The sequence below is a fragment of the Eleginops maclovinus genome, chromosome 19 (assembly GCF_036324505.1).
Source record: "Eleginops maclovinus isolate JMC-PN-2008 ecotype Puerto Natales chromosome 19, JC_Emac_rtc_rv5, whole genome shotgun sequence".
NCBI lineage: Eukaryota > Metazoa > Chordata > Actinopteri > Perciformes > Eleginopidae > Eleginops > Eleginops maclovinus.
This window is the reverse complement of record NC_086367.1, coordinates 20,938,793-20,950,858: the sequence shown is the minus strand read 5'-3', so window position 1 is coordinate 20,950,858 and position 12,066 is coordinate 20,938,793. Positions and strand designations below refer to the sequence as shown.

Here is a 12,066-nt window from a genome sequence, read left to right as displayed (position 1 = left end):
TAAAAAATGTTTTTTTATGAGTTATTTTTTTTGCAAAATGTAACCAATAACTATAGCTGTCAGATAGATCTAGATAAATAAACATGGCGTCTCTCGAAGGAAGATTTCCTTCAGCTCCACTTACTTCCGAAGCATGTTGAAATAACAGGTGATTCCTTTTTACAGAAATGTAAAACGCTGGGTCACAACGATTCATTTGCAAATTACACTTTATGGCACAAAAGAATAAATTATGTGTGTAATCTGTGCATGTAGAAGGATTTCCTACTTCACACAGAGCGCGTCCAATTAAATGAATGGACTACAAATACCGACCAATGGGAGGAGAGACGGTGTCCTATAAATGAGGATCTGAAATCATCGTTCTGAGCGGAGATCTGCTGGGACGCTGCTGTTGGTTCGTGAGCTTCTCGTTCGGAACAATAGGGATCTTTGTCTCAACTGGTAGTAGTTCTAGTCCTCAAATTCGACAGCAGGTAGGCAATTCATTAAAACAAACGAGAAATGCCGTCATACAGGCCGATTATTTGAGATTTTAACCGATTAATTGATATCTGGGCGGTGGAGAGAGCTTATCCCGGCCTAATGAATGTGTCGTATTTTTACCACAAGGATTATTTTCATCTGTTAGACTCAATTTAATACAATAATATTAAATTCTACGATGCAAAATACGTTTCATAGGATTTGTGTGATGCACATTTCTGCACCTGCTAAAACGCATTCAGGACACCGTGTTCACTGTAGGATATTTCATCGTCATTTGAGCTAAAATGTAATATGAATGGTAATCTCCGCATAAACTGTCGCACTGTGCACGCTCTGCATTCCGTTTCATTTCGATTTTCATCATCTTTTCCCTCCATCCTCCGCCCAGGGAGCAACCATGCCTTTCGGTAACACGCACAACAAGATGAAGCTGAAATATGCATCGGATCAGGAGTATCCGGACCTCAGCAAACACAACAATCATATGGCCAAGATCCTCACTCCTGCGATGTACGAGAATCTGAGGACCAAAGAGACACCCAGCGGATTTACTCTGGATGATATCATTCAGACTGGGATTGATAACCCAGGTAAAAACAAAAGAGGCTTTTCGGCAAGAACAGCCATCTGTTCCGCCTCAGCGACCGCGTTTAATGGCGCAGCGGCTCTGTGCTTACGCCTTTATGCACTGTGACCTTGTCAAGGGGATAAACTGTGACCAACATTTAGAAACATATGGAGAGCTGAAATAGTCAGAAACCTTGTCATCATCTTCTAAATGGGCCACTATGATCACACTACGCAGCAAATGGCAAATGTTAAAGATTAGCAGGGTTACATAATGTATGCAGGGCACTGATAATCCACTGCTGCTTTAACTGTCTTATGTCACCTACAGTTTGCAGTGTGTATTTCATTTATCATTTGAAGTGTTTTTCTGAGTATTCAGATGACCCTGGTCAGTGTAGCAGGTGACTCTGCTCACCTTGTAGAATGTGTTTTGTGTTTAGTTGTGACAATATGGCCAAGCTGACGCTGAAGAGGCTTTCAGCCGAGGATGAGTTTCCAGACCTCAGTAAGCACAACAACCACATGGCCAAGGTCTTAACGCTGGACATATACAAGGAGCTGAGAGAGCGGGCTACACCCAACGGCTTCACCATAGATGGTGTCATTCAGACAGGGGTTGATAATCCTGGTACAGTAACGCAGTCACATCCAGAGAGCACATTGAGTTAGTGAGGATGTTGGTCAGTCTGTCCTCCTGTCCTGTCTACTTTGTGACCTTTTCACCTTGTGTGCAGGCCACCCCTTCATCATGACTGTGGGCTGCGTCGCCGGAGACGAGGAGACATATGAGGTCTTCAAGGAGCTGCTGGACCCCGTCATCGAGGACAGACATGGAGGATACAAACCCTCAGACAAGCACAAGACTGACCTCGTCTCAGAGCACCTGAAGGTACCGCAGCCCTCTGCTCAGGCAACATGGCCGACTGCAGCACTGTGCAGGGAAGCTAATGTGTGTGTCCTCCTCAGGGTGGTGACGACCTTGACCCCGACTACGTCCTGAGCTCTCGCGTGCGAACAGGCCGCAGCGTCCGCGGCTTCTGCCTGCCACCTCACTGCAGCAGAGGAGAGAGGCGTGCTGTGGAGCAGCTCTCCATCGAAGGTAAGGGGACACTCAAACATTTATTTTATTGATTGTGCAGGAACAATTCTCCTGAGTCATTGACAGATGGAGACGTGGTTGCGTAAGCTGCATTAGAATAGAGGGTTGAGGCCTAAACCCGTGATGCTCACTGAAGTCAGATGATGCTGCTAGTCCTCATTTGTGCAGCAGGGGGTTCCCTCTAGTGGTAGCAGGAGGAATAGCAGATTACAGAACTGCTCCAAAGGTAAACTGAATTTATGCGCACCATTTAATGTTCGTCCATCTCCCCCTCTGCAGCTCTGGACTCCCTGAGTGGAGACCTGAAGGGGACGTACTACGCCCTGAAGAACATGACAGATGCTGAGCAGCAGCAGCTCATCGACGACCACTTCCTGTTTGACAAGCCAGTGTCTCCTCTGCTGCTGGCCTCCGGAATGGGCCGTGACTGGCCCGACGCCAGGGGCATCTGGTGAGACCGATAAATGTTCTTTATTGTTTCACGACCTTGTGTTTTAGTTGGTGAAATCTGACTTAAGACCAACACTAAAGAATGTAAATGTTGTCTTCTCAGGCACAACGACAACAAGACATTCCTTGTGTGGGTGAATGAGGAGGACCATCTGCGTGTGATCTCCATGCAGAAAGGTGGTAACATGAAGGAAGTGTTCAATCGCTTCTGCACCGGACTAACCAAGGTTAGCAGGAACTGCGTTAGTTTATCTGTAGTGGAAATCTGTTTTGTGCGAGTCTGCATTTGATACAGTCCTGATCTTTACAAAGACCTAATCATCCTGGTTCTTGTGTTCAGATTGAGACCCTGTTCAAGGAGAGGAACCATGCCTTCATGTGGAACGAGCATCTGGGCTACGTCCTCACCTGCCCATCCAACTTGGGCACCGGTCTGCGTGCTGGTGTGCACGTGAAGCTGCCCAACATGAGCAAAAATGCCAAGTTTGAGGATGTTCTCAAAAAGCTGAGGCTCCAGAAGCGTGGAACCGGTTTGTACAACTTTCATATTTTTTAGACCGTAATCTTTCTCAAGTCAACATGCACATTTTCAAACGGTTAGAAATGAGTCTCCTGCTAAAATGTGGTCTGTATGTGGTTCAGGTAATAACATGTATTCTGTCTTGTCGGCCCCAGGTGGCGTGGACACAGCCGCTGTGGGCGGAGTGTTCGATATCTCCAATGCTGACAGGCTGGGCTTCTCTGAGGTGGAGCTGGTGCAGATGGTGGTGGATGGAGTCAAGCTGCTGGTGGAGATGGAGAAGAGGCTGGAGAAGGGCCAGTCCATCGATGACCTCATTCCCGCCCAGAAGTAAAAACTTCCTGGCGCCCATAAACCTCACACCCCCCTCCCCCACACCCTCCTGAATGATTGACTCTGTCCCTGAATGCATTCTGTATCACAGTTTGGATTTGTTTGTGTATTTAAGATGAAACGGCACCTGTGAGGATGGCAATGAAATAAAACAAATGTTCTGGTTCAAATTGTTGTGATTCCTGCACTGAGATTTCTTGTTTATCCGAAACCTATAAATGTTCAGTTTCATGAGACGTGCTTCAGATATAGCAAAGTGTTCACTACTTCGCTTTAAACTTTAGCTGCCATTTTTTTCCCAAGTATAATAGCTTCAGCTGGACCCGGATGGGAACTCAGCACCAGCCTAATGTTGGCAGATTAACATTTAATAAAAACTACCCTGAGCTGGACCAACGGTATCATCAGTCCATGACTGCATCACATCTTGACCTGAGATTTGGCATGCAGCATCAAAGCCTTATTTGGTACAGTTGTACATCCTGCTGTAATGCAGCTTCAAAGACCTTTTTAAGAAATCATGATAACGGCACCATTTCAGCCTGTTCAGGAGGCTAAAGGTGCTAATGAGTTGCATTATGGGAAATGTAGGCTCCAGTGTTTCTCCAGCTCATGAGAGAATGAGCCAGAAGGGTGCTATGTGGACACAGGCTCTAAAAGATTCATTTAACACAGGAAGGTTTTTAAATGTTAAGATTTCCCAACTTTAAGCACAATTATACATAAAGTATGAGTGGAGGGTTGCGTTAGGGATTTGTAGTCCTAACGGTTTAAATTACATTACATTTTTAGGTGTCTCAATGTCAAAACCTGTTTTTTTTTCACCCAATTGATCGCAAAAGACCCCATATAAGCAAAATAGTAGATTTAATTATAAGTAAACTAGTGTTAGGTAAGTATTCAAAGTGTCTTACAGTAACCATATTAACAGATTATTTCTGACTGTTTTTCCTCTAATGCACAAAAACCAGCAAACCTATTTTTTCCTTTTTTAAATAACTTGAAATCTGAAAAGAAGCTCCACACAGAAGCAGCAGAGATGCAGGAAACACGTTTTTATATTTCCATGGTGTCGGGATACAAATGATCAGCGAGACGTTCAAGTTGACAGACACTTTTAATTGAGACATGAGTGACCCTTAAACCATGTGAGCATTTACACGGACTTACCCCATCTCTACTTTTTAAACGAAATACAAAAGAAAAACAAAATGAGTATTGCAGTGAAGCCGTCTTGAAAGAAAAGATACATTATTTACACTGAAAACAAAAAAAAACAACGCTACGTAATTTTTTTCTTATTTTTATCCAGGAAAAAAAACAAAAAAGATGAAATAAATAAAGACTAGAAATGTTTTCTTTTTTTGTCCACATTCACAGCATGACAAATCATATTCAACTCGTTAATGTCGACCCGGTGTGGCCAGAACAGACTGAGATATTAGTATCAGTGATTATTGCCAAAAGCCTTAATCTATACATTATAATATTCAATACATACTCTGTATTTTGTTTTTAAAAAAAGGAGACATTTGGAAACTGCTACTTGGATGATTGTACAGCTTAAATACTTCTAGATATATATATGTATACTTTTTTTAAACCCTTTTGTTCATAGCTTTAACTCGTTGGACACTTTGGAAGCAATGTTTTTGAAAGCGATGGATGATCCGGATATCCGTTTGAAGCGCACGCCGTTGAGCGAGAGTCGCGGCAGCTTGCACACCTCCATCTCCCACTGCACCAGGTTTTCTGCGTGCCCGTCCCCGTGCACGCAGAGAAGCAGGAAACTCTCTTGCTGTTCGAAGTCGCAGTTGTTGGCGTCGAGCACCTTGCGAATCTCCCGCATGATATCACAAGGCTCCATGGAGCTGGTGGTCCTCATACTCCAAGTGAATCTGAGGGAGCGGGGTTTACTGTCTTTATTTTCCCCTTTCTGATCCCCAGGTACATGGCGACTGTCGGGAGAAAGCAAAAGGGTGATTTAGTGTTGCAGGTTGATTCCCGGGACGGTTTATTAAGGTGATTGTAAGTTAAAATAGATAAACTACAGAGCCAGGGGAGTGAGGTATGATTAGGGAACAGAGCTGGATATATAAAAACAAACTGTATTTGTATGACTAAAAACGAGAGGAAAAAAAACGATATTCGGAGATTAAATTCAGAAATTGGCAGAAAAAGATTTAAGTGGGTACATATACAAGAGAAACCTTACAAATACATGGAATTCTTGTTGGAATATTCTCTAATCTTGAAACGATGTGACTCAGTTTCTTCCTGTAAACCTTTTACTTTAATCTAAGGGAATTTCAGAGGTTTTCTTTGCAATTGCATGATTTAAACTCAGAATTCTTATGTTTTTACTTGTAAATTTACCACTTTTATATTGCAAATGACTGTCTTAGAAATCCCAGGATATTCAAATGTTTTTATGGTTTGAATACGTCAGAGTTTAATGTACAACTTTTACCTTGGAAATGTTACTTCCCAGAATATAACCCCCTCGTCTGGCTCTGTTAATGTGTATAGTTTTTAACCTACAATGGACCTAATAAGTCAAAACACATTTTATCCTCATACAGTAATCATCAGTCAGAGCAGCTAGTCAACATGTTGAGGAACAGTTTGATCATTTGAGGGAATTCACTTTCTCGCCAAGAGTAAGATGAGAACATTGATCCAGCTCTCCGGTCCCCGCAATAAAAATGAAGCTAAAGCAGCTAGCAGTCAGTTAGCTTAGCACAAAGAATGGAAACAGAGGGAAACTGCTAGCATGTCTCCTCCTAAAGTGAACAGAAAGGAAGCTAAACATTTACTATATCTAGTGTGTGAAATTATATTGGCTTATCTTCTCATCTTACTCCCAGCATGAAAGCAAAACATTTCCCAAAATATGTTTGTAAACCGCAGCTCGACACACGCATGCTGTGTATTTAAAACATATTCATTTTGGAAGGGGAGGAACTTGAAGCATTTCTCAGGTAAACAAGAACACACAAATGCCATGCTAACAAAGAAACACACAAGCACAGAACCATGCAAACACAACAATCAGAATGCAACACACAGGTTTTCAGACAAAGCAGACAGGGTTCCAGCTGGAGTTTAAAGCAGAGAGACTAAACGTAAATGTTTCCTCACCTTGAGCCCTCAAGTCTCCCGTTTCTCTCAAACTCGGTTGAGACTCTGAGGAGCACGAGCAGATCGGACAGGGAGGAAAAAAGAAGAAAAAAGATGTGGATTTTGCACGACAAGAATATTAATACCAACCCAAAAAAAAGAGAATATGTGACGTTCATATAAGAAGGAGTGACACAACAGGAGCCACGCCGGAAAAATAACACACACACATGTTTTCACTTCCAGTGCAGAAGCATGACGGACGGTGATTTCAAACCATAACAAAAGACACAACAAATCATAATTTGAACACAGAAATGATCGACTTTTGCGGCCAAAACAGAAAAATACATTGAGTTCAGCAAACAGGTGACATTCAGGTGGGTTTAAATCAAATATTTAAGGAAGTGACGGTGCAGTGACTTCTCAGGGATGTTTCTATTGTTATACTTCTGGACCTCCTCCTGAAGATCATATTTACAATCTATACTGCGGCAGCAAACGGCTCTGAAGCCAGATCTTTATTCCCTTTTCTGTAAAAGAATAAAGACTTTATCCCACTAAAAACGCAGAGATGCATAAACAAATACTTAGAATATTGTTTTGCATTTTTCATATTGATTTTATTAAGTTAATATTTGATCATTTTCACAGATTTGATATTTTTATGGCCCCTTATTGAAAAGCAAAATAACATAAAAAAACGACTCAATAAAAAGTCAATATTTACCTGAAATGATTCCTTTAATTCCATCTAATTAAATTAGTCTAAATTAAATCGACATCATTTGATCAAATCCTGTTCTTCTGGAAGTAGAATGATATTGAATTATAAACCCTGCTGCTTTAAAAAAAATAATGAACAGCATGTTGTTATTATTGAAAGTGGGTCATCTAACTTTGATGAAGACGGGATCTTGTTTGATAGTTTCTGTCTTTGTTCTCTGGTTCCTTGTAAAGAATACATCTTGATCTGAAGGCTATACTATACTCAGGAAAAGCTGAGTCCACGAGAAAACTAGGACACAGTTTGCATCTTTTCTAGGTTGATGCAGAAGAAAGATGCTACAGGGAGAAACTCGCAGATCTAAAAACAAAATGTTCCCCGACAACAATCAGCAACTCCGCACTAGATCGTCATGATTTCATTTAACGTCATTATTTTACCTTTTCCAAATCTAATATCCTAATCTGCCCGGCTGCAACTAACCAATATTATCAATATGGATCATCTGCCAATGATTTTTCTAAATGAATAGATTCATCATTTGGTCAACAGCATGTCAGAAAGTAGTGCACACATGTCCAGTTTCTAAAAGTCCAATTCCTGTCTTTAAATCTTCTTTTGTCGGTCCAAAACTAAAAGACCTCTTTAAAGGACATAAAACAGAGAAAGGTGGGAAATCTCCAGATTTGAGGGGCCATTTCCTGCCAATTTTAGCACCTTAAAAAAGGAAAACACCGTCTCATCATTTTGTATATCTTTGTCTTAAAAAGATGCGTGTCAAGCTTTCACATTCATTTGGGCACAAGTGAAACGAATGTCTTTTCCTGGTTTTAAAGGCTGATTTACAGGACACAGGGTTCTAGATACTCTATTCCTTTTTATTTTACCCACTTATTAAAACCACAAAACTCATAATAACCTTTCAGAAATGTCATTAAGTCATTTCTGAAAGCACCGATAATCAACCCTACCATATCGTCACATTCCTGATGGAGGTTTTTCTTTAAAAACATGTACTTTAGATTGTCTGTACTTTACCCAGCCCTGTATCAAATCATATTCTATTCATATAGCCGACTATCACAGAAACAAATGTCCCTCAGCGGACTTTAATCTGTACAACATATAAAACCCTCTGTCCTTAGTTTGTGAACAGGAACAGGACATCCGCAGTCTGAGTGAAATCACCAAAGATTAGATTAAAAAAGCTCCTCTCACAGGACAGGGTCAACAGGCTCCCAGCATGCATTGCAGTCTGGAGAACAGAGAAAAACTCAGAACAGGACGGGGAGGAGGAAGAGGAAGAGGAAGAGGAGGAGGAAGTGACTCCAGACTCCCCGACAGCTCGAGAGACAACGAGGAGACAAACGGACAGACGAGGACCCACAGAAGAAGTCCTGCATCGCTCAGAGCGACCGAGGGACAGAGAGGGGGAGGGGGGGTGAGAGGGTGAGGAAATCCTCCACATAAGTCAAGACTCGAGAGATTGAGGGATTGAAAAACAGCCCCTTACTCTAGATCTTCATCTTCCTACAACTCTCTATATCTTCCGCTCCTGAATCTGAAAAGAAAAAATGGGAATCTGAAAAAATAAAATTCCTCAATGGACACATGACAATAAAAAAAAGAGAGAGAGGGAAAGAATATTAAAATGGAGGTGGACATGGGCGCAAAAAAAGATGGAGGAGGATGAGAAGGCAGGAAGGACAGGCTGCAGGGCAGAGACTTACTAAGGGGTTTTCCTCCCGGGGCGGAGGGGACGGCCGGCCCTGATTTGGCCGCCTGCCGTTTGGCCGGGTCAATACTGACCCTGAGAGGAAGAGCAGCAAGAGGTCAAAGGTTAAAGGACAAGGAAGGTTAGGAGGACAAGAAACACACACACTGTGAGGGAGAGGAGGAGGAGGAGGAGGAGGAGGAAGAGAGAGGTGAAAGAACCTAGCAATGCCCTGAGGAAAATGATAAAACTCGCCGGCTAAAGTCCCAACATGTTTAAATGTAAGGCGACAAAATGAAGTAAAATGTTATCAGATGAGTCAAAAATATAACTGGATTAATAAGTAAAGAAAATGGATTGATGTAGAATTAAAATAGCCTGCAAATAAATGCTTTAAATACTAATTGAATATGAGTTGAATATTAGAAGCAAAAAGCAATATGTAAATACAATAGGTGTTTTTCTTTAATTTGCTGGAGTTCAAAGTAATCTGAACATCTCATCCGCTGATCATTTAGTTATTAGTTGATTCCTTTGTTACATATACAACATATAGTGTAGAATGAATGTTTTTCATTTTCATTTAACCTTAAATCGTCCCTTCTCTAATTCATAAATACTATAAACCAAAGATATGTTTCTTATTTAACGATTATTTCCTTTATTTTCAGTTCATTTGATCTTTTAGCTCTTTTATATTTCTATGAACTGGAACTAAAAACAAGACAAATGATTAATCACCAAAACAATGAATACCTAAAACATACGAGATAGTTGCAGCGTTAACCAGGAGCAGAGATCAGTCCACAGTAAATAGAAATATAGGTTTGAAGTAAAGTTGAGATACTTGAAGATAGAGAGAAGAGAAAAGGAAAGTTAATAAACGTATTTCTGAACTCCATTTGAATTTTTGAATAAACAAAAGGATCTCTTGAGGCATCCGGTCACATATTTGGCTGATCTGAAAACACTTCAATAGATTTTGTCCCAACACACAATGAAGACAAACACAAAAAAAACATAAAAAAGGTGATAGGAGTGAAAAGAGTGAGATGGGAGGATGGTGATGATGAAGACGATGCTGGAGGAATAAGACAGTTCACCAATCAGCCACCAGAGGGCGCCATGAACCTTCAGACGGCGGCCTGAGAGGGCCAAAAACCCTCTACTGCCCCCCAGAGGCCACAGCTCATACTGACGTTTCATAAAGACGACTATAGCAGAGGATGGATCTGATATCTATTCACTGAAAAAGCTTTAAAATACTATAATGTTTCAAACGTATTTGGCTTGTTAGGTTTTATTTCAAGTGTCCTGACGTTAGTGGAGATAACGAAGAGAAACTGACTCGGGAAACAACAAGCATTGATGTGATAAACCTTTAAAATGAAGGTTTTGAGTATTCCATGGTCTGGATTCCTCAATAAAGGCACTTCTAATCATGAGTGGGTTGAAGAGTATGAAGATTTAATGGGAATATTGATTAATTCGGGTTTTGGTCTGTTGTATAAAACAAATAAGCCACTCAACGTGTAAAAGATATTCATCCTACTATTTTTAAACATCTTTCAGAAAAACTATCAAGTGCTTAAGCCTTGTATCAACTTAAAATGACAAAGAATGCATTTCTACCAAATAAATGAAGTTCAAAAACTATTTTCTAAGCCGATAATTATATTTTACGTTTGGTTTTTCTGTTATCAAACAGAGCTGAAGGCCCTATTGAAACAGATGGATGGATGTTGTCGAGTACATCAGCTTACATAAACAGATTAATGGATTGTATAGGAGGAAACTACCTCTGACACCGCCCTGATGCCCGCCCTGACGCTCACACTGGTTTTCGACTTTAAAATGGTTCCTATAGTACGTCAGGAACACCAAATGTTCCCCAAAAACAAAAGTGAAAAATGATATCTTCCTTTGGTTGTATCAACCAAAGTCATGCACTAACACGATAATCAACACACATGTGGTATTTAGAAGAAGAAGAACTGAAAATTAAAGGCTCTTTATGACGATGGATCTGGAAAAAAATCCACCTGACAAAATCACATCTGGACCAGTGAGAGGTGGACACACAAAAAACACACATTCGTTGTAAGGTGAATAAATGCAGCGGTGTTCAAGGCGTCGTCTAAAAGGTGCAGTTTCATCAGCAGAGAGAGAGTTAGGTCGATAACAACAATCAATGTGGTGAGAAAACAAACCACGAGTCCACGGAAGCCCCCCCCCCCCCCAAGCATGCATCAGCAATCGATTAGTGGCAAGCTGCTGCTTTGCTGTTGCTGTGGGTAAAATGGACTGATTGGTAAAAGGAGTGTGGTTTAGCAATCAGAGACCAACCACAGCAGCACACACACACACACACACACACACACACACACACACACACACACACACACACACACACACACACACACACACACACACACACACACACACACACACACACACACACACACACACACACACACACACACACACACACACACACACACACACACACACACACACACACACACACACACACACACACACACACACACACACACACACACACATATCTTTGCTGGATCTTAATTATAAGGAATGAAGCAGGAATTGTTTTGGGAAATACCCTTATTGAATATCTTTTCTGAGGTAAGATAAGAATACCACTCGTCATAAATCAACTTAGTGTATGTAAGACAGTAAATAAGTAAGCTTTAGGGTGTTTCATTTTGTTAGCTTTGGACAGAGCCAATGCTAGCAGAATCCCTTTACTTCCAGTCTTTTTGCTAAGCTAAGCTAAGCTAACGTACATCCCTTTATATTTACCATGAATGAAAGTCCATAAATATTTTCACTGCAAGGAAGCGAATAAGCACATTACCCAAAGTATCACAAAAGATGTTGACACACCTATAGTTATATGACTGGAAACATGAGCTGACTTTAAAATGTGTGCATGTAAATGTACCCAGAGAGAGGGTTTTTTTCCCCTGCCAAGCGGTGTGTTAGTTCAGTGCCAGCAGCCTCACACGTCTGCAGAGATTCACAGT

General features: G+C 41.1%; 2 protein-coding genes across 15 annotated transcripts in view; one reads left to right on the top strand and one right to left on the bottom strand.

Annotated features, from left to right (window-relative positions):
* Nucleotides 1-260: 260 nt before the first annotated feature.
* ckba (creatine kinase, brain a) lies at nt 261-3,631 on the top strand. The gene is made up of 8 exons (XM_063908800.1): nt 261-476; nt 878-1,079; nt 1,794-1,948; nt 2,026-2,158; nt 2,438-2,609; nt 2,712-2,835; nt 2,949-3,138; nt 3,284-3,631. The coding sequence occupies exons 2-8, from the start codon at nt 887-889 to the stop codon at nt 3,460-3,462; spliced, it is 1,146 nt and encodes a 381-aa protein (XP_063764870.1). The 5' UTR covers nt 261-476; nt 878-886; the 3' UTR covers nt 3,463-3,631.
* Nucleotides 3,632-4,559: 928 nt separating this feature from the next.
* mark3a (MAP/microtubule affinity-regulating kinase 3a) overlaps nt 4,560-12,066 on the bottom strand; it is a 48,078-nt gene continuing 40,571 nt past the window's right edge. For 10 of the 14 annotated variants that reach the window (XM_063908086.1, XM_063908091.1, XM_063908087.1 and 7 more), the window contains 2 exons: nt 6,603-6,647; nt 4,560-5,419 (listed from right to left, as the gene is read on the bottom strand). In XM_063908086.1, coding sequence (XP_063764156.1) covers nt 5,074-5,419; nt 6,603-6,647 — 391 coding nt within the window. In that variant the 3' untranslated portion in view covers nt 4,560-5,073. Of the gene's footprint in view, nt 5,420-6,602; nt 6,648-8,823; nt 8,870-12,066 lie in introns of those variants that run through there. The other 4 variants (XM_063908094.1, XM_063908095.1, XM_063908096.1 and 1 more) reach the window with 2 other exon arrangements.

Excerpts from the sequence above, each read along its gene's own strand:
- ckba (XM_063908800.1), top strand. The coding sequence starts at position 887 with ATGCCTTTCGGTAACACGCACAACAAGATGAAGCTGAAATATGCATCG. Across the intron at positions 1,949-2,025 it reads TCGTCTCAGAGCACCTGAAG|GGTGGTGACGACCTTGACCC; the intron begins GTACCGCAGCCC and ends TGTCCTCCTCAG. Across the intron at positions 3,139-3,283 it reads GCTCCAGAAGCGTGGAACCG|GTGGCGTGGACACAGCCGCT; the intron begins GTTTGTACAACT and ends TGTCGGCCCCAG.